This window comes from Talaromyces stipitatus, genomic scaffold (assembly GCF_000003125.1).
Source record: "Talaromyces stipitatus ATCC 10500 scf_1105507295523 genomic scaffold, whole genome shotgun sequence".
NCBI classification, from domain to species: domain Eukaryota; kingdom Fungi; phylum Ascomycota; class Eurotiomycetes; order Eurotiales; family Trichocomaceae; genus Talaromyces; species Talaromyces stipitatus.
The window spans coordinates 3,107,987-3,127,869 of NW_002990113.1; the positions used below are offsets into that span (position 1 = coordinate 3,107,987).

Here is a 19,883-nt window from a genome sequence, read left to right on the forward strand (position 1 = left end):
TTCCTTTTTAGTGTGTACCGGCAAGTCCGTCGTCACGGCCCGGGTGAGATTTGATACGAAGCAGAAGTCGTAGCGCGGGGTCTTTCTTTTTTCCTCTGTGCTCGGACACGAGTTGCATGCAGCAGACTGTATCTGGGACGAAGTAAAATCTGTAAAAAAGTTGTTGAAGGATGAGAAATCGAATTGGCTGGATCAGCAATGGCGCTACAATAGATGGTCTCGTGAACAAGTTAGCTTTTTTCTTTGCTTCTCTTCTCGGAGTTTGAGCTGCCTCAATTGACGGCTAAATGGGCCAATAGCGTGCGTCCTGGCCGAACGCTCTTAACGCCGAATCTGTTGAAGAAGACATGCAACGCTACCTTTATGATATTGGATAGATGAGTGATCTTGATTAGTGATCGATGTTACTCATCTACGAGTACAAAGCAATGAATAGTGGACGCTTATGGTACTACCGCATGGGACGGGCTCCAGAGCAGACAATGAGCCCTAACGAATACTGCAATTGGCACGAGCACATGTCTGAAATATTGCAGACATCGTTGCCATACATTAAACATGTGATATAACGTTCAATTGAGAAGAAATTAAGTATCTTTGCCAACGACTTTGCCTAGTTATATTGTCCCCTCTATCTCAGTCGGGTCGACCCGGCAAAGTCAGATTGATGCCTTAGACCCGATGCCTGCCTCAGGCCCCAACGGGCTTTTCCCGCACTAGCGTCCCGACGCCAAAACGTCAAACGAGCAACGACGAAGCAATCCTTGAAGCTCCAGCTGTCGCTACCCTTCTCACCTCACCCCCAACATATCGATCAATTGGGAATCACCGAGACCATACACATCATGTCTGTCCCTTCTCTCACCAGCTACGTCGTTAAGCGACCATACCTCAAGCGCTGGCTCCAGCCCATTGCTGAATGGTACACCAACGCTGCTGGATACCGCCGTCTCGGGTTGAGGTATGACCACCATCAAATTGATACTAGTATTGTTCCAATCGTGGATATCGGGGAGCAATAGGCTCAATGCGCTTGATACTTGCTCGGTCGACGCTGGTCATAGTGGTTATGCCGCAGAATCAGTCCGCCCGGATATGACGATTCGGGACAAATAGGCTAGTTAAGTTTTCAGAATTGAGGGCTAACAACTTGCTATTCAGGGCTGACGATCTCATCCCCGAAGAGAGTGAACTTGTTCAGCAAGCTATCAAGCGTCTTCCTGCCAAGGAGGCCTATGACCGTGTCTTCCGTCTCCGCCGCGCTTTCCAGGTCAGTAGACTGGAAGCGTACGTTAATTGCTATAGGGCACCATACTAATATTCATTGTTTAGTGCTCCATTTCTCACACTCTTCTCCCTGCCGCGGAACAAACAAAGCCTGAAGAGGTGAGTCGATATCGTTCGATCATACCAATACCTATGATATAAGATTCTTTCAGCTCGCTTTACATCATGACCACTGAAGATGGTATTGCATGTAGACCGACAACTAACCACACATCTACCCCAGGACGTCGAATACCTCAGCCCCATCATCCGCGAACTCCAGAAGGAAGCCCAAGAACGCGAGGATCTGGACAACTTGATCGTGAAGCGAAAATAAACCAACGACAAGGGTGGGATGACAAAAACAATATAGAGTGTTGTCTGCAGATTCGATTATCGTATTTGATCTTGCATGCTATAGTGGTCGTGATTCTTGTGGGGATGGAGATGTGATAACCAGACGTTTCTTCTTTTAGTCGTCTTCTACGACTTGTGTACTCAATAGCTGTACAAAGAATCAACCTTCTTATTTCCTTTGTTAGATGATACACAGCACGTGTTCCCTAACTACTTTATACAAATCAACATACAACACGGCATAATCTCATATACATATTCTCTGGTAATGGTCTGTATATCAAGCATTCAATACCGCAACATCTACCTCCTCCACCCTCCACATATACCACATGAAAAGACTCCTATATCGAAATCGTCAAATCACGGCCACTATCTTTTATCAGAAACGAGAACATACCTATATGGACGGAACTTCTCAGCTAGTTCCAACATGTCGCTTTCAGACATGTATTTGAATTTCCCTCCCTTGGCTTTGAGTTTATTCACGTCTTTGCCGACGAATGCGGCACAGCCTCGTCTGTGCTCAATCAGTATATACCTCCAAGATTCACTTCGGAAGAAGAAAGGAAAACATACTGCACACCCAAATCCCCCGTCGAAAAGACGTCCGTCCTCTTCAACGCAAAACACGAAAACATTTCGACAGACCAACGGCCCAATCCTCGCACAGCAATGAGCATCTCCATGACCTCCTCATCAGAGGCTCGCAGTAGTTTCTGGGTTGATAGTTCGCCGCTAGCGAATTTCTCCGCTAGACCCTGGACGTATTCTGCTTTGCGTTGCGAGAGACCAGCTGTGCGGAGAGTTGGGATGTCTAATTTCGCTACTTGAGCTGGGGTTGGAAAGCGTCTTTTCCCTTCTGCGTCCGTCTGGACGTCCTTGCTGCTGTCAAATAAATCCAGGAATTTATTCTTAATTGACTTTGCCGCTGCGCCGGAGACTTGTTGGGCCATTATACTACTAATCAGACTGTCAAAGGGGTCAATTTGCTCTGCAAGTCCTTCCGGCGAGAAGATTCGGCAATGATGCTGCTCGATGAGAGGTTTGAGTCGGGCATCGACGCTGGTCAGATGCTCAAGTGCCTTTTCCAGCAAGTTTCCTGTTGTTGCAATAGGTCGTGGAAGACCTGTTTTGCTGGGTGAGGTGTCTTCAAGAGATGGATAGGCGACGACTGAACTTCCTCTTGGTGTGACTAGAGTAGCATTTGTCCTGTGAGGTTCGACGGGACGGTCTAGTCGTGAAGGAGGCGGAGTTAGTCTGAGATTGTGATTGTCTGCTACTGAAGTGACACCTTTCTGTTTTCTTGGTGGTGTTTGCGGTGTGGTCAAGGCCTTTTCTGCAGCGGAAGCAGCAGCCTCTTTTTTCGTCTTCTTTTGAGCCTTTCTAGTTGGCGATTCCTTCTGTTCCTTGGTTATGCCATTTTCTTTGCTGGCTTTATTCTTGCTTTTGCTGCTCTTGTTGACCTTGGAAATTGCAGTTGCCGCTTCTAATGGTTTCTGGTCGGCCAACGAGCTGATTCTGGCTGAGCGTCTGGGTGCCATATATGCTGAGAGAAGTCGCGGCCTATTCAAGGCCTGTCTGAAGGTATATGATGCAACTTCGATGTACTGGAATAAAGCCAGTTTGTATATTTTATCTGTCAAAAGTAATCAGACGGGGGGTTTAAGCTGTACACTCGATTTGTTGATACAATCTGACGTGATGTCCAGGCGCCCATCGCGTTGTTGCACGCCAAGAGGCGCGTAGTCCCGTGCTCAAAGAGCAATCTAGCCTTTTTTGGGATACATTGTCAATACACTTGACTCTCAAAGTTCGACACCACACTTTGGAGTGAGCATGAACATCACAGTGGTTACCTGAGCCGAATCTATGGAATTGGAGCTGTTCAAGCTTTTGATATTCCTAGCATAGAACCAAGGACCGCTCCACGGCATATCGATGGTAAGTACCACGTGTAACATAGTTACCAGAAAATCTTGACTTTATGCAAAGCTTAGCCCCGTCCCCTTGAATTATGATCTACGACAGTTTCAAGCCTCGGCCACTGCGAGTTAAGACATTGAATATCACGCGGGCCGTGTCATAATGCATCACCTCAGCCACACTGATATGTATGCTGGTTGATGTGCTCGTACCACTACCAGCAAATGTTTGTCAGAAGCTGAGCGCTCTCTCGCAATGACATAAACCTGGTAGAATAGCAGATCAATGATTCATCGAGTGCTTCTCTCTCTCCACGTCTAGGAAATCGAGAGACGATGCGTAAGAAATAAATAGGAGTGGCTCGTGAGAGATTACCATAAGACTAGTGCGTACTAGTGCTCCATGGGCGTACCGGTACGCTTTAATCTACCGCAACTATGCCGCACTTGGCATTGAGTCTGTCAGACATATGGAATCGAAAACTCGGTCTATAGGACAAGAATAACGGGAGCATCTGATTGATATTGATTATTAGTGGTTGATAGATAGCACATGTAGATAGATGCAAGATTCAGATTCTCGGTTGGGATTCAGACAGCTCATCGACATAAGCAATGAAGATCACTGATCCGGCTAGCGTGCGAACCCAGTACGTAGCAATGGAGTATCTGGTCATCTTTGCAGATTGCAATTGCTGATTGTCAATGCAGTCAGTGCAGTCAGTGCACATTCGATGGATACATAATCATCAATATAAATATCAGTTCCAAGTAATTGAGGTGCAGAAGTGATGCTATCTCAATCCAATCAACGACCTCGTTCCAAGATTGGACGACATGAGGCCGGGCCAGCCAATCAGCAGCTTGGTTGACGAGGTTTCCAGGGTTTGACCACGTACACAGACAGTAGATATGTGTGTTGTTGATGTCAAAGGCTTGTACAGGCTAATTGTCCATTGACATCGGGCCCTGGAATACTCTCTATATGAATGTATGCCATTTGATAGAGAGACATTTTGATAGAGCAGAGTCTTACTAGTAACATGCCAGGTTACATTCAGTACGGAGTATTCAACATACAAAGCCTAGACTCTTAGTGTATCATCGTAAGCGTAATTTACGTATCTCCAAATACGTATCGTCTCAGTTTTCCCTGTTTACGTCCCCCTGCAAGCCCCACTTGGCTCCAGCCCAATTCACTCTAGTGCACCTATTCCGGCGTTCTGATTGGCTCACGCTCATATTGGTCTCACCATTCCTCCTGCCCTTTTTAAAAAACGGGGGGCTTCCTTCGCCCATCGCTCCTTCCTTTTCTCAAATCTTCTTCCTGCCCCGAGAGAAACTCAAAACGTGCCTGCTGCCAAGTCGCGACTTCCCTCTCGCAACTTCTTCTTGTCACACTTTGTCAGCTTCTCCCTCGTTGAAGCAATTCTTCTTCTTCTTCCTTCTTTTTCACTCGTTCATCCCATCTTTGTTGTGTTGTTTTTCTACTGTACGTCTTGCTTCCCATTCCACTTGGTCGACTTCCGTTCTGACTGCGCTGTCTAGTATACATCACTCCAGCCTTAATATACCGCACCCGTTACTCGAGCATTTTTTGGTGAGTTTCTCTCTACACGTCGCACAAAGTCCCATCGTCAACCGGCATCCCGACGAACAATCGACAACAAGGAGAGCAGCATACCGTTGATTCTTCCATTCACGTCTGTTGTGTTACGTGTTGGAACTGGAGCTCCGCGTCCGTATCGATGCCCCTTGGAATGCGGGCAAACCAGGACCAAACAAACACATAAACACTCTCTTTCCTTGATTTTCAACTCAACCTCTTGAATCGTCAGCTAACGGTTTCCCTCTTGCTCGACCAGATCCGTTCCCACGACCTTACGCAATGGCTTTCTCCAAGTACATTGTGCCTGCCTTAATGGCCTCTGGCGCCGCCTATGCTGCCTCGAGTGAGTTGGGCGTCGTACATACGAAAAGAAACAGGAACTAACCGTTCGCCCTTAGACAACTGCGGTAAAGCTGGCTCTATCACCAACATCACCGCCCAGGCCGATGCCGATAACCTCTCCAGCTGTGAGACTGTCCAGGGTGACGTTGTCATCTTGCCCCAAGCCGCCAGTGGCATCACCTTCAACGGCATCCAGCAGATTGCCGGTAGCCTGATCGCCGACGGTGCCACCAACGTCACCTCCATCGGCGCTCCTGATTTGACTTCTATTGGCAACAAGTTCAGCTTGTCCGGCATCATTCTCTTGACCTCACTCAATTTCCCTGAGCTCACCTCTGTTGGTTCCATCGACTTCCAGGCTCTTCCCAACTTGCAGGCTTTGACCTTCAACAAAGGTGTTAGCAAGGCCGGCAGTGTCAGCATCACCAACACTGGTTTGACTTCCCTGGCTGGTATTGAGCTCACCTCTGTCGGTGACTTTGACTTGACTGCCAACACTGCTCTCAAGTCGATCAATGTTAACGACATCAAGAACATCACTGGTACCTTGATTATTTCTGCCAACAACAACCAATTGAACATCGAGTTCCCCAACTTGGTCTCTGCCCAGAACTTGACCTTCCGTAACACCAGCTCCATCTCCGTCCCCTCTTTGGCCAACCTCACTGGTGAATTGGGTCTCTTCGGTAACTACATTTCCAACTTCTCTGCTCCCAACTTGACCCGATGCGCCGACTTGGATTTCGATGGTAACGGCGCTTTGACCGAGATCGATCTGCCTCAGCTCACCACCCTCACTGGTGGTCTTGCCATCTCCAACAACGGCAAGCTTGACGTTATCTCCTTGCCCAAGCTTGCCAAGGTCCAGGGTGCTATTGACCTTACTGGAGACTACACCAAGTAAGTTTGGACACGTGACTTATTATAATCGCAATACTAACTATTCCATAGCGTGAGCCTGCCTGCTCTTACCGAAGTCAAGGGTGGATTCAACGCCGAGAGCACCGGCAACTTCTCCTGCAGTGCCTTTGACGACCTCCGCAAGAACAATGTCATCTCTGGAACCTACAACTGCACCCAGACCTCCCACCCCACTACCATGGACGGCGGCTCTGGCAGCTCTACCACTAGCAGCAGCTCTTCCTCCTCCGCCACATCCAAGGGTGCTGCTGTTGCTAACATGGCTGTTCCCTCCGTCGGCATCACCGCTCTCGTGGGTGCTCTCTTGTCTCTCTTGATGTAAAGGGATTCCATGAGCGCACTGTGATGTTTTCTATTCCTGTCGGTCAATCTATTTGGACGTCTTTGTAAAGGGCTGGTAATCGGCGACTTGTGCTCGACTTTCTGTACTGTTTATTTCTACGCTGCTGCTTCGGACGCTGTTCTGCTCCCCATCTCGCGGAAAATTGTTTTTTTACTCGTGTGCAACTTATGATAATAATCGATTCTTTCCTTTAATTTCCTTGTCGTTGAGTCCCGGCCTGTACATTAGATGGCCTACTGTTAGTTGCTACAGCCTGAATGCATTGATACATTTTCTTGTATATTCGACATTTGCGTAGCTATATAATACTAGAACCGTTAGATCGGTCCATCTCCATGATTCATGCATAGATTGTACAACTGTCGCACAGTGATCATGTCTAGTCCCGTTGACTTTTATTTTCGACTACAATGACGTAGACTTTCATTTCTTAGTTATAACGTTATGAGTGAGAATCTTACTAAGTCCATTTTTTCCGACATCTAAGTTATAACATGGTAGGTTATAGTTCGAGAATCGCACATGGAAGTGTCCAAGCCTTGGTTACGGAAGGAATGGTTAGGTTGGCCCCGATGTCTTCCCAATGGACTGGAGACTAACTTGGTCCATAGGTAACTTTATCGTATCAAGTATCCAGAGGTTCGGTTCGAGAGTAAGATACACAATCAGATCATCCGGCTCATGTCTTCGTTATGTTACATGTGAAAAGACTGATGTCAATCTAATCAATCAGTCAATTTGTCAGAAGAGGGGGTGTATATTTGCCCCTCTTCCTTGATACTATAATCATTGATTCTATCTATGCCTTTACTGAGGGGAATCTCAGATATCATGTATCTAGATACCTTCTACCTGGGCACATACTTTTGCGCCGTCCATCCTCTAACCATGCGAGATGCGCCGAACACCCGGAGACGGAATACCCGGATACCTACACAAGTTTGAGTTATTTCGTAGCGTATACTACGTACCTAGTATTTACCTCTTTTTTTTGTGTCTTTCATGCCGTCGTCCCAATTAGGAAATCGTGACCCCCCTCATGCCCTAACCACAGCATGTGCTATTTCCAATTCTCTGCTAGCATCTTCCTATTTACACTTTCTTTCCCACTTTTCAAATCCACCGGTTCATTCGCGCGGATGTATCTTCTCACTTCCATGGTCCACTTGCATGCGTCTCAAAAGTCAAAGACTGAGTAGTCACTTAGTAACTGGTAGTTGGTTTGTGCGTAATGGTTCATCGGGTCTTATCGATGGGGTCCATGAGTATGGGTTTGGATCGTCAGTCTGTGCTGTGTTTATTTGTATTTGTCATTGTGGGCATTGGTTTAAGGCTAATCCTAGGGCTTGGTCTGCGATGAGGCATTTGTGCTCTCAAGAGAGCTTCAATCTCCAATTGCTTAGCAGCAGGCATTCAATACCTTGTCGTATCCAAGTAATTCTAACAGATAGATATTAGATATGATATAGGTAATGGCACTCACCAGGAAGCAGCAAAGGACATGCACCGCATACATACAGCCGTGTACTCACATGCACCAGACCCAGAGATTTGGGAGGTTTACGCAATGCCATATTTGTGGGCGCCGATCCTCGATACGAACGATTCATCGATAGAGTCAGGCTGTTTCTTTAGAATGACAGGATACCCCCCTCTTGACACTCCCGGATGGCTCATCCGTCACACCCGTGTGCGGGTCTTGTTGAGAGAAAAAAAAATCACCCAAGACTGAGTCAAGCGTACCAGCAGAATGTACCCTTGTGAGAGTTTATCGGTAGATGCCAGATCCTAGATACGTACATGACAGATACGGACTAAGTCTATGGAACAGTGCAGTGCGACTGCTCAGGTGGTAGATGTATACGCGCCTCGAACAAGGGAATTGGTTCAATGTGATATAACGGTTCTCACGGTTGCCATGAGCAGCAATTTACAACCAAAAGGGGAACGGTAGTCCGTTCCTCAATTACATAGCATATCGATAAAAGTCGTTTTCAGCAAGGATTCGGTTCTTGAACGTGTGAGAAGAACGCCTCCTGTGGGTAAAACAGTTAGCCTGAAAGCCAAGGCCTCAAGCCCAGCCCCCTTTAGCCCTAAACCTAACAAACGCTCAGACACAACACTAAACCTACAAGATTTTACACATCAGACCAAGGTTGAGGACTCGTACAGAAGAAATATGACAGCTCCTAATTGACTATATTCTACGGAGTAACTTACTAAGGATCTATGTTAGTCATCTCGTTAGCCGTAGGTATCGCTACTATCATATCGAATAATTCCAGCAATCGGAGCTCGATCTGGTGGATTCGTCCTAGCCTTTAAGACGTCTCACTCCGAATAATGATCAAGAATCATATGGTTGGAAGATTCGAAGACATGCGACCATCCCAGCCATATGGTTCTGTATCTTGCTCGCTAAACCCCGCTAAAATTGCCACGATTCGGAGTCTAACTATGCAGGCAACTACTTGAAATTGCTCAGTAGGTACTAGCAATGTATGCCGATTTTAGGCGTCTGGCTAAGTCGGTGCATGCACCGATCTTGACTGCAAGAGATTGAAAACTACCTATCCCGGTAATTCTAGTGACTCGGTGGCTCAGTAGGCCTTGGTTGGAGCTATTTGAGTAGCCTTGCTTGCTATCCGTGTAACTGACACTACATACTACGAACTACGTATCTACAGACGCATACTTAATAGTATCAGATCTCGAACAACGAGACATACTTGGCCTATATAGTTCGACACTATATGGCATACAGAACACCCCCTCGCAGATTTGAGGGGTAATGAGAAGGGTACCTACGTGAAGTATAGATCTACGTGATATGATCTCTCTGGTCAATGTGGGTCGATGCTATATTACCATCCCACTTTCTACATCGCACGTATCTTCTTGTTTCTTCTTATATGATGGAAATAAGACCCGCTGAAGCACAGCAGCGGCTGTAAGGAAGGTTCAGTCGTGTTGAACTATCCGGTATCTATCTATGGGTAGGTATAGTGTCCACAACGCACAAATACTACAACAACATGGATCATAGATCATAAAATATCGGCCCAGACGGCTCGAGATCACTTTATTATGACTCGGAGTTGGTAGCCAATACTCACTACGTACTAGTCAGTCAGTCAGTGTGTCTGGTTGAGCTCGTGATTTGATAATAGAATCTTACTATAAGGATGACTAGGGTCATGGAATGAAAGTTTCAAGATCCGGACCACGCTTTGGCCACATCTTCTTTTTGGTTTTTGGACTCGCCCATGCTTTGGTCAAGCGAGATCTCGGCGTGGCGTTATGACTAGATGAAGCTTTCAAAATCTATCTCCCCTCTCTTGAAGATTCAAGTTATCGCAGCACAACATCCCCAGTTGCCTCTAGACTAAATCAAATCAAATCAAATAGTCATTTACGATGGCAAATTTACCAATGGCTATAATTGCCTAACAGGAGCTGATCCAAGTCTGCGATTGGTTTTCGGAGAGTTCTTAGATGCAAGGGGAATCCATTTTATATGCATCAACCAAATGGGGCCGGGCACGAATCATAAGGCGTAGGTAGTCTTTAATTATTTTGACTCGATCACTAAATAGTGGTATCCTCAGCTGTTTCGTTGCGTGGATCTACTACCTAGGCATGGTTCCAATTTTCAAACAGTGTAAAAGACTATATTCTGCTGACCAACAGGCTTTTGTCTCTCTGTTTCCCATGCACGATAGTTTTTTTTTTTTTTTTTTTTTTTTTGGGTCCTCGATCATCTATCAAATTTTTTGTACATTGCCTGCATATCTGCTACTTTAGCTTTCCAATTCTGCGTGGGCTTTATACTCCGCCTCTCGCGATGTTTGCAGATAGTACATGCATAATTTGTAACATATCCATCCGCACTCGAACTTTTTTTTCTCAGACAAATATGTTGATATCCGCTTTGAGGAGCACGAAGCCTTTACTCTAAACTCGAGGCCAAAGCGAGGGGCAAGGGGCATGCGTATGTGTACGCGTGTGGGATGGTTCGGCATTTAGACTGTTCTTGAGAAATATATAATCTGTGCTCACGCTCTCCCTTGATTTCCATGTTTTCTTTCCTGCATGATTCCAAGATATCCATGGTCGTTTCGCTTCGGACTTGCCAGTCTCTCCATGCATTGCATCAATAGCTACTCTTTAGTGCACAAGCAAGTCCGAGAACTTTCTATTTCTCTTTTAGTTTTCTTTCTCTCCCTGGACATAATTCTCTCTTGCTCTACAACCTTATATATCTCATCATGCTTGAAGATACTTGGGGTAACGATGCGTCGCGGGGTTGCTCATTGCCGTAAGCTCTCCTATTCAGGCAGTAATCGGGTTTAGTGGTACTGACACTGAACCAGCACACTAAACTCATTCACATTCCGCTGTGAAGCAGACCGACAAGAAGATACTCCAATGCGCCGCCTACCTCCACTACCTCCCGTTGAGCCTCTGCCTCCGGGTCCATTCAACAACCCGTTCACACTCAGTTCCCACGTTCAGAGCCCTCCAAGCTCTCAAGATACTTTTCCAACCAGTCTAAAATCATCAGGATGGCATGGGGGGGAGCACAAGTATACTACCATCTCCCCACCTTCACCAGTCAGCTCAGTAGATTTCTCTCTTAAAGAAACGTTCTCAACTCAAAAGGCATTCGGCTGGCCCAATGATCTCTCCTATTCTGAGATCATGGCCCTCGTTCAACCACGCAACATCAACCGGAAGCCACCATTGCAACAGCTATGTGGCCGTAAACGCAAGAACGATACCATGACTTCGTCCGCAAGTGACCAAGACGATCAACGAGAGAAACATCGTATCGCGGAGGGAAACCGACGCAAGAATCTCAGTCAACTTCACCGAGAACTCGATAACCGGCTACATGATTTTTTCTTGGAGCGTGCCGGATGGAACCCCAGCAAGAGTCTGCCCCAGTCCAAGGAACATATTGTTCAGGGCGCGATTTACCTGATTGATTTCTTACTTGCCATTGTCGTGTTTTTGATGGGTCAGGAGAAGAATATCCCGCCTCAACTATCGGAGAATCTGCAAGGTCAACTACGAAGTATGCAATTACAGCAACTTGTTTCGAGCTTGCAGTCCCAGAATCAAGCTATGCAGTATCAGATCCGAGCTTTGAAGCAAGAATATGATGATCTTTTGGATAGACATCGGGCCTTAGAGTTTAAACTCAAGTCTTATGATCAGGTCTTTCGATCGCCGAAGCCAGAAGTTGTTACACCTCTGCCCATGACTACGATACCCCATGGGGCATCAGCACCGGGAACCGCATCAGCAAACCAACAAGAGAAGAAAACATTACTAGGTCTACGAGTCCTATGTAGTGAGATTCCCGGCATGAGTCCTGATTGTTCCTTCTCTTCCGAGACATCAAACACTACAAACTCCACATCTTCCAGTTCCAACCTCGACGTTATCCCACGCGCTATTATGTCGCCAATGACTACACGACCTTCCTCACCAATGTGCCTTACGCCATCGTCATCTTTCTCACACTCGTCTTTACCATCTTCTCGACGCGAGTCTTTGAATCATACGTTGTGAGACGATGAATGTTTCATGACATCTAATGAATGATGATTTGTTTTGACTCTGGAAGCAGCTTTCTTCCTTGTGCGAATCCCCTTGTACTATTAACTCATGACCCTTTTTCTTCTATCATTGGCTTTTTCTTTTTGGATGGACAATTTTCTTATCTTTCGTTGAACTTATTTCTATTTCCTTTGTAAGTATAAAACAATATCTGTCTATTCTCTTTCATATCAGTTCGGTTTTTTTACGTCTTGATACAATACTGAGCTTATCAATAATACTTTTCATTATATATATGGTTATGCTATATGTTCAGGTGTTTATATCTATTCATTTTCTTTGAAGATAGAAACGAGAAGCAATTTGATTGATGTTGTTGAATTGAAAGCGAACAAAAACGTGGGAGAGACTCGTACCTGGCAGATGGGTGCAGACTGAAAAAAAAAAAAAAAAGATACATAGCATACCCCTGAATGAACTCCACCGAGGAGATACGCACAGAGATGGAGAATAGGAATTTTTCTCATGTGTGTAGAGCCGGGTAGGTAGGACGACAATAGTGTCTTCATCCCTTGCATTCGAGCTCAACCTAGGTAGTGGTACCGATTCGACGCGAGATACGCACGCAGAATACGTATTGCATAGTAATTAGGTTTGCTGCAGAGGCCTAGTCAGGAGAAATAATCTGAGGCAACTAAATTTGTACTCGTATGGACTATGTGGTTAGGGTTGTGGCGATGGATCTTGTCCTTGATTCGAAATAATCCATATGCACTGTTGAGATAGATCGGTAAATACTGATGCCTAGAGTAGCTAATTGACTAATTAGACGTGCTGATACATGATGCTGTACCTCCAATCAATTCGACCATGTCACAGTCAACTACATGCCCATGTAACCAACCGTACGGAGGAGATAGACACAAAATCCGAACACTAATCTCGTAAATTCGGCGAGCCATGGACCACTCAGAGAAATAGGACTCCACACACGAATCAGGACTGCTATTATTTTAAAGAAGTATACATTTAGCTTTTCTAGTTTGCATGTCCATGTACGGAGTATGCAAGTTCGGAGGAAAGACATCGGATCGGATTCGGAGAGCATGAAATTAAACGAGACCATGTCCTTGAGCACGAAGTGAAATGCAGCGGTGGACGAGGTATCTATGGCATAATTTGTGACATGAAATCTTCTCAATGGTTTGTTGAAGTCATGATGCGAGGTGACAGTCGATCAGGATGTTGGGTGCAAGCTTTAGCCCTAGCCCTAATTCTTTATGCCTTAGGCATTAAATTTTTTTGACGCTACAACCCGAGACTCTGAATCCCATACGCATTATTTTCCGGAACCCCTGGCTCAATGGCCTCTATTTATTATTATTTCTAGCCACTGGAGGGTTCAGGCTATGGCCAAGCCATAATTGATGTCTTGGGTTGGGGCAATCACTTGGCAGAGCATGTCTACGCAGGTGTATGCGACAAGGGGCTCAGTTTGATGCATTCAAGACATACGGTACTTGGAAAAGAATGTCAATGTAGTCTTAAGACGTCGTTAGCACACTTGATAATTGATATTAACGATATAGACTTGATGCTTCTCTTTAGTGAGTCTAAGTAAGTCTAGTGGTTAGATCAGGCAGATCTTCTGTCAGTTGAGGAACCACTTAGTCAGCCAGATCCGGTTAGCGGACGCCATGCCAAGGCCAGCCACTGATTCCAAGTTATCATGCTCCCTTTCCTGCTCATCCCCTCCATCCCGAGTTTACGTTGCACGTATCACTCTTTTGCTTCAATTCTAGATACTTTTCTTTTCTTTTCTCCTTCTGCTTTCTTTTCTCTACGTGACGGGCTCTTCTCCCCGCCCACTCCGTCATCTGACCTATACCGTGTGTCTATATCCGCAACAATCCGATTGTTTCAAACTCCCTTTACTTCCCTAGTCGCTCGCTTGATTGAATACAGCATACTTCTTTGTCAGCGCGGGCCTTATAGATCGATCCATAAACGCCACTTATCGGAGCGTCACCAGACTAATCGAATAAATTGCGAACGGCTTTCTACGCAATTGGTGACCCCTCACTACAAGTTTCTGGTCTCGTGGTTGGCGGTGACGAGTCGCGGAACGATATCTAACAAAATATTGCATCATGTTGCTCTCTAAAGGTGGCGTCAACTGGAAATCGGCTCGGTCAAGGTTACCACCATGGCGGGCAGTTCTTATCTTGTTGACACGCACACGATTTCTGGTATCCATTGCCGTTACTGGGTTGGTGGTTCTTCTCTGGCGCGGTATTAGCAGTTCTGCTGCAGACATGCAAAGGTTTGTTCATACTTTTTCCGACAAAGCCGAGTATAACAGCTGAAGCTAAGTCGAATAGCTTTTACTGCTACGGACCTTCGAAATCACCAATGCACATGACCATCAACGAGATGAACGAGTGGAACGCACATTTACAGACACCTGTCAATTTCAATCATCACGAACCAATCGACGTGAATGCGACGTCAATATCATTCGTCGATCTCAACCCTATAAAGACCACACCCAAGGCTGCCAGCAACGGAGAACGTGTACTGATTCTTACGCCGTTGCGTGATGCCGCCCCTTTTCTCCAAAAATATTTCGACCTTCTTGTCCAATTGACATACCCGCACGACCTCATCGATCTTGCTTTTCTCGTTGGTGACTCGACGGATGACACTCTGGGCGTGCTGAGCAAGGAACTTGACCGAGTTCAGAATCAGGCTGAACAGAAGGTTGCATTCCACAGTGCTACGATTGTTCAGAAGGACTTTGGCTCGGACATTGATATGGATATCAAAGAGAAACATTCCTTTGAAGCCCAAGGACCCCGTCGAAAGGCGATTGCGCGGGCTCGAAACTTTCTTCTCTACTCCGCATTGAAACCCGAGCATTCTTGGGTCTACTGGAGGGACGTCGATATCGTGGATAGCCCTGACAAGATTCTGGAGGACTTTATGGCCCATGATAAAGACATTCTTGTTCCAAGTATGTGTTTCGAAAGAATGCTTGTCACATGGCATTACTGACAATTGTGGTAGATATCTGGTTCCATCGATACGATGCAGATGGTCATGACATCGAGGGCAAATGTACGTTCTCTTTTGTTTTCTTTTTATCTTCATAGCTAACTAGGTTGCAGTCGACTATAACTCGTGGATTGAATCAGACAAAGGCCGTCGATTGGCAGAATCTCTTCCCAAAGACACAATCTTGGCCGAAGGTTACAAAGAATACGACACAGGTCGTACATATCTGGTGAAACTTGGTGACTGGCGAAATAACAAGGACGAGGAGGTTGAACTTGACGGAGTAGGTGGAGTGAACATCTTGGTTAAAGCTGATGTCCACCGAGCAGGTATGTCTTTTTTTTTTTTTTTTTTTCACGGATCCACATTCTGACTCCAATAGGCATCAACTTCCCGGCTTATGCATTTGAGAACCAAGCCGAAACCGAAGGGTTTGCCAAGATGGCCAAACGAGCTGGCTATCAGGTCGTTGGTCTCCCTAACTATGTCGTCTGGCACATTGATACCGAAGAGAAGCCCGGAAACCTCGGCGGACGCAAAGCATATTAATCACCTTACGAACATGTTTATTCATCATACTTCTTGAAAAGAACGGGGGAGAAAGCCAATCCCGCCATGATTTTACATTGCCTACCGTTTCAGACCGATGTCGAATAACCCCACCCACCAACGTCGAAACGATACAGGCTTGTTTATACCTGGCATTTTTCACACTGTGCGATAAGCATACGCGGAGCAAGCCGCGATATAATGATATGGTAATATAAAGACTTTCATTTTACTTTTGTGTTTGACTGTAGGATTCTGAGCTGTTTCTGGGTTGTTTGTACTTTTTGTTTTATTGGTTGGCGCTCGGGGGAAATGATGGCATTGAATTACTTGTTTCGATTGTTCAATTCTTATTATTATCCATGGTCCGTCGATTCTCATGGAATCTCTTTAATTTCCGGTCATTAATTTCATTTCCATGCTTGATGTATGTCATTGTCTAGGACTCTCTGGCTATTCCACCTGGACGTTGGTCTCGGCCCTGACTAACCGGTGCCTTGTTTTGTATACTATTTTGGATCAAGGCATATACACCTTTCATTTCTTCAGTCATGCTAGATAAATTGATTACCAATCAATATTCTTGTCAGGAGTATTCATCTTTTGTCACAGAGCGCACCCACCAGACAAACCCCACACTATATCATCAGCCCTGGCATCCTCAGATAATTTGACTTTGTACCACATCCCCCAACATCCTTATTTCCACCTCTCCCCACACGCTACTAAGTCAATTCATCCGTCGAAAGGAACTAGAATCTTTCAAACTGGCTTCTCTACGAGCATTTCGACCTTCAATTCTCTCTCATACCGGTACAAGGCCACGAATCATTATTTCAAGGGGTTTAGGTTTATATCAGACGGCAACTCGATCAGTCATGAGCATCCCACCTGAGAAGAGGGAATGGCTGTGCCTAATCCCCGATAAGCCGGGAAAGCAGGAGAAGAGGCTTGAAATCCGAGCGTATGTCATTCCTACCTAGGTAACTTGTTAAGAGTAGGGTTGTGCTGATATGAAAATGGTAGGACTCACCTCGGTAACCTCAAACCGCTTATTGAGGCTAAAAAGGTCGTTACCGGTGGTATGTCCCCCTTTCCCCTTACATAAAGTATTCTTCAAGGAGCTGACTGGTAAAGGACCAATGTTCCACGCCCACAATGATGGCGACCCGAAATTCAAGGGAAGCGTAATGGTCTTCCGGGCGGAGACTGAAGCAGAAGTGCGTGAGATTCTTAATAACGATGTTTACAATAAGGGGGATGTGTGGGATTTGGAGAAGGTGCAGATTATTCCTGTAAGTTTCTGTTTTCTTCTTTGCTCGGATTGAAAGATATAGGCATGAGGCGGTGCTAATGAAAGGGTAGGTTGCTATTCTCATCAAGGAACAACCATGAAATGAAGAAATATAGAGTATTGTGTGCAGCGCCTACTTGGTCCTCGACGAAGGGCAAGATGTAAACTCACACGTCGCTGTATTACATGTTAACACTGAAACAAGATCTATAGTATTCTATACAAAAGCCAGACCACATCATATACTATATCATGCTCACGCTACAATGCCAAACGTACTCTTCACAGAAAGCCACTTTTCATAAGCCAACAACTTCAATTCAACGCGCACGTATGCCGTAAAAGCAGATAGAAAGCGGAACAGATTGCTTGGTCGTAAGAGACTGCCGTTCTGAGACACGAATTCCATTTGTTCTTCGAATACGGTTCTAGTGGCGTATCGGGCGAGGATGAGGAATGTGCGCACTGGACCTTGACGGGTGTGTAGGTTTTCGTCGAGACTTCGAGCTGGATGAGCGGTTAATATTTTCATGCACGTAGCATATTTAGAAGGTACGCTTACTAAGATCATTCGTCTTTAGAATCAACAGGATAATCCGAGGAACTCGCCCGAGCATATCGACCAATTGCTGAAGTAAGCCATGACTCAAGGCACTGGTAACGTTGCTCTTCTCCTGCTCACTATCCCGCGACGATACAATCTTATTTTGAGAGATAACCGTGAAATCTCGTCCAGTGATCGCGCTCGCAAAGATGGGGAACAGCTCATCGGTGACTCCGGCTACCTCATATGCATATTTGCGCATCTTCTTCTCGTCACCTTCAATGACAGAGAGCCACAGTTTCGCATAACTCCGACGTAAGTCCTGAGGAATGTCGCGGTATAGACCGTGGTCATATAGGATGATGTCAAAGTTTGGTTTGCGACGGCTGTCGTTCTTTCGGATGGCAATATTACCGCCGTGGGGGTCGCAGTGTAGAGGCGCATTATCTCCGAAGATCATTTCGTTGAAGATGTGTGCAAACGCGGCTGATACTTCGTCGCGGTCGATTCCGCTCTTATCGAGGAATTCCAAGTCATCGGGACGAGCGCCAGAAATGAAATCCATGACTAGAATTCTTTTTTCGGCCGACATTACTATGAAGCGTTAGATAAGAACTCCAAGACGAAGGGAAGAAGACTCACCTTGAGGAATGACCAATGGCGCATCAGAGTGTCGCTTAAAATACTCCTTTGTCCGCATCGCATTCTCAGCTTCATGCCTAAAATCAAGCTCCATTGGTAACGACAGATCCATCTCATTTGAGAGCCATTCTAGGTCATACTCCGGAAAGAAGCGTTTCAGTGTAGAGAACGTAAATCGAGTCAATGCCAAATCCAGTGGCACCCATTCAGCCAATGCAGGATGTTGGATTTTGACAGCCACTTTCTGACCCGTTTCCCGTAGAGTTGCGACGTGGACTTGCGCAAGCGATGCGGCGCCTATAGGTGTAGGACTGAACTCTGAGAATACCTCATCAATGCGTTTACCCGTATCCGCAAGAAACATTTTCTGTACCGACTCGAAGGAAGACACGGGGCATTTGTCTTGTAAAGGGATAAAAGTCGTCGTCCATTCTAGAGGAAGCAAATAACCCATACTGCTTAGATGTTGACCTAATTTGATGAATATGGATCCATTCTTTTCGAGAACGACGAGTGTACGTTCTGCGCAGCGCTTGTGGCATGCTTTTAGCAATTCTTCTTGTTCTTTTGGTGTCCCACTTGTTTGGTTGAGAGTTGTTCGGTAACTGACAAAAATTCCCCGTGTCAGATTCAATCTGCCCATGTGGGTGATTAAGGTCAAACGTACTCATTGATACAGATTGCAAGAGTGGTAGCAACTCTAGCACTTCTCTCCGCAGCCGCATAGCCATGTTTTATATCGTCCCAGAACCCTATTACCGCCACACCTACAGTCCCTCCAGCGGCCGCAAATCGTATAGCCGTTCGTCTTCTTGAACTCCTTTTCGAGCCGTTGGAGCTAGACCCATTCTTCAATTGCGCCGCGTCTAGTCGCTGAGAGGGAGTCGAGCGGAAGCTCCTCTGAATTGATGTCTGGTATGCCCGCTCATTTGTCCAGCATCGACTACAAAACGGGGACCATGCCGTATTGCGAGTACGTGGTAAGGATGTCGGGGAGCGAAACGCTGTCGTTATCGGACGAGGGAGAGCGGATCTCATGGTCTTTCCATGAACCACTGTTGTCGACAATGGCGCAATATTTATGTCTCCAAACTGACCGAACAACCGATCGTTAAGGTGTAGAATGTTCTCAATCAAAGTAAAGACGATCCCGTGAGGATGAAATCATGTGTTTCGAAAAGTTCCGAAATTCGCAGAAAAGTCAAGGCAACGGCGTCGGTTGGCGCAAATGGTCGCAATAGTTCATCAGAGAAAAAGGTATTATATACAATCAGGAATTGAATTTAAAGAAAAAGAACAAAACAAATCAGTCGCAAAGTTCTCTCAACAAAATTGGCCACTGATTCTAGGATTTCGGCCTCGGGACGGACAGAAAAGTTGCAGTAACCAGAAAGGGTTAAGTAGTGTTTTTGGGGTACCACGCATCTTTTTTTAACGTCGCATGGCACTATGTATACCAAGTCCATGTGCTT

General features: G+C 45.8%; 7 protein-coding genes across 8 annotated transcripts, besides 1 other annotated feature; 5 read left to right on the top strand and 2 right to left on the bottom strand.

Moving 5' to 3' along the window:
* The first annotated feature begins 740 nt into the window (after nt 1-740).
* On the top strand, nt 741-1,941 carry TSTA_070740 (ubiquinol-cytochrome c reductase complex 14 kDa protein). Its single transcript, XM_002341013.1, has 4 exons — nt 741-961; nt 1,162-1,270; nt 1,333-1,386; nt 1,511-1,941. The coding sequence occupies exons 1-4, from the start codon at nt 846-848 to the stop codon at nt 1,601-1,603; spliced, it is 372 nt and encodes a 123-aa protein (XP_002341054.1). The 5' UTR covers nt 741-845; the 3' UTR covers nt 1,604-1,941.
* Nucleotides 1,404-3,326, bottom strand: TSTA_070750 (DNA-3-methyladenine glycosylase, putative). Its single transcript, XM_002341014.1, has 3 exons — nt 2,203-3,326; nt 2,024-2,143; nt 1,404-1,967 (listed from the first exon to the last, which is right to left on the bottom strand). The coding sequence occupies exons 1-3, from the start codon at nt 3,165-3,167 to the stop codon at nt 1,904-1,906; spliced, it is 1,149 nt and encodes a 382-aa protein (XP_002341055.1). The 5' UTR covers nt 3,168-3,326; the 3' UTR covers nt 1,404-1,903.
* A 2,110-nt stretch (nt 3,327-5,436) lies between these two features.
* Nucleotides 5,437-7,040, top strand: TSTA_070760 (GPI-anchored cell wall organization protein Ecm33; the record flags this gene model as incomplete). Its single annotated transcript, XM_002341015.1, has 3 exons — nt 5,437-5,500; nt 5,556-6,399; nt 6,451-7,040. 3 exons carry the CDS (start codon nt 5,437-5,439, stop codon nt 6,740-6,742), a joined length of 1,200 nt encoding a protein of 399 aa, XP_002341056.1. The 3' UTR covers nt 6,743-7,040.
* Nucleotides 7,041-10,485: 3,445 nt separating this feature from the next.
* Nucleotides 10,486-10,510: a microsatellite.
* Nucleotides 10,511-11,031: 521 nt separating this feature from the next.
* TSTA_070770 (HLH DNA binding domain protein, putative) lies at nt 11,032-12,340 on the top strand (the record flags this gene model as incomplete). Its single annotated transcript, XM_002341016.1, has 2 exons — nt 11,032-11,081; nt 11,137-12,340. 2 exons carry the CDS (start codon nt 11,032-11,034, stop codon nt 12,338-12,340), a joined length of 1,254 nt encoding a protein of 417 aa, XP_002341057.1.
* A 1,744-nt stretch (nt 12,341-14,084) lies between these two features.
* On the top strand, nt 14,085-16,524 carry TSTA_070780 (N-glycosyl-transferase). Of its 2 annotated transcripts, XM_002341017.1 has the most exons (5): nt 14,085-14,651; nt 14,710-15,341; nt 15,395-15,445; nt 15,496-15,711; nt 15,765-16,524. In XM_002341017.1, the coding sequence occupies exons 1-5, from the start codon at nt 14,479-14,481 to the stop codon at nt 15,929-15,931; spliced, it is 1,239 nt and encodes a 412-aa protein (XP_002341058.1). In that variant the 5' UTR covers nt 14,085-14,478; the 3' UTR covers nt 15,932-16,524. The 2 variants fall into 2 exon arrangements, with proteins under 2 accessions (XP_002341058.1, XP_002341059.1); XM_002341018.1 differs by having other exon boundaries at nt 14,085-15,341.
* A 147-nt stretch (nt 16,525-16,671) lies between these two features.
* On the top strand, nt 16,672-17,711 carry TSTA_070790 (uncharacterized protein). The gene is made up of 4 exons (XM_002341019.1): nt 16,672-16,895; nt 16,958-17,013; nt 17,069-17,226; nt 17,297-17,711. Exons 1-4 carry the CDS (start codon nt 16,810-16,812, stop codon nt 17,324-17,326), a joined length of 330 nt encoding a protein of 109 aa, XP_002341060.1. The 5' UTR covers nt 16,672-16,809; the 3' UTR covers nt 17,327-17,711.
* TSTA_070800 (ubiquinone biosynthesis protein, putative) lies at nt 17,340-19,771 on the bottom strand. The gene is made up of 4 exons (XM_002341020.1): nt 19,079-19,771; nt 18,412-19,016; nt 17,788-18,363; nt 17,340-17,732 (listed from the first exon to the last, which is right to left on the bottom strand). The coding sequence occupies exons 1-4, from the start codon at nt 19,447-19,449 to the stop codon at nt 17,482-17,484; spliced, it is 1,803 nt and encodes a 600-aa protein (XP_002341061.1). The 5' UTR covers nt 19,450-19,771; the 3' UTR covers nt 17,340-17,481.
* Nucleotides 19,772-19,883: the final 112 nt, after the last annotated feature.

Excerpts from the sequence above, each read along its gene's own strand:
- TSTA_070740 (XM_002341013.1), top strand. The coding sequence starts at position 846 with ATGTCTGTCCCTTCTCTCACCAGCTACGTCGTTAAGCGACCATACCTC. Across the intron at positions 962-1,161 it reads TACCGCCGTCTCGGGTTGAG|GGCTGACGATCTCATCCCCG; the intron begins GTATGACCACCA and ends CTTGCTATTCAG. Across the intron at positions 1,271-1,332 it reads GTCTCCGCCGCGCTTTCCAG|TGCTCCATTTCTCACACTCT; the intron begins GTCAGTAGACTG and ends TTCATTGTTTAG.
- TSTA_070750 (XM_002341014.1), bottom strand. The coding sequence starts at position 3,167 with ATGGCACCCAGACGCTCAGCCAGAATCAGCTCGTTGGCCGACCAGAAA. Across the intron at positions 2,144-2,202 it reads ACGGGGGATTTGGGTGTGCA|ACGAGGCTGTGCCGCATTCG; the intron begins GTATGTTTTCCT and ends GATTGAGCACAG. Across the intron at positions 1,968-2,023 it reads GAGAAGTTCCGTCCATATAG|GAGTCTTTTCATGTGGTATA; the intron begins GTATGTTCTCGT and ends ATTTCGATATAG.
- TSTA_070780 (XM_002341017.1), top strand. The coding sequence starts at position 14,479 with ATGTTGCTCTCTAAAGGTGGCGTCAACTGGAAATCGGCTCGGTCAAGG. Across the intron at positions 15,446-15,495 it reads TCATGACATCGAGGGCAAAT|TCGACTATAACTCGTGGATT; the intron begins GTACGTTCTCTT and ends ACTAGGTTGCAG. Across the intron at positions 15,712-15,764 it reads AGCTGATGTCCACCGAGCAG|GCATCAACTTCCCGGCTTAT; the intron begins GTATGTCTTTTT and ends TGACTCCAATAG.
- TSTA_070790 (XM_002341019.1), top strand. The coding sequence starts at position 16,810 with ATGAGCATCCCACCTGAGAAGAGGGAATGGCTGTGCCTAATCCCCGAT. Across the intron at positions 16,896-16,957 it reads AAGAGGCTTGAAATCCGAGC|GACTCACCTCGGTAACCTCA; the intron begins GTATGTCATTCC and ends TGAAAATGGTAG. Across the intron at positions 17,014-17,068 it reads TAAAAAGGTCGTTACCGGTG|GACCAATGTTCCACGCCCAC; the intron begins GTATGTCCCCCT and ends TGACTGGTAAAG.
- TSTA_070800 (XM_002341020.1), bottom strand. The coding sequence starts at position 19,449 with ATGAGATCCGCTCTCCCTCGTCCGATAACGACAGCGTTTCGCTCCCCG. Across the intron at positions 18,364-18,411 it reads GCCATTGGTCATTCCTCAAG|TAATGTCGGCCGAAAAAAGA; the intron begins GTGAGTCTTCTT and ends AACGCTTCATAG. Across the intron at positions 17,733-17,787 it reads TCTAAAGACGAATGATCTTA|CTCGAAGTCTCGACGAAAAC; the intron begins GTAAGCGTACCT and ends CCGCTCATCCAG.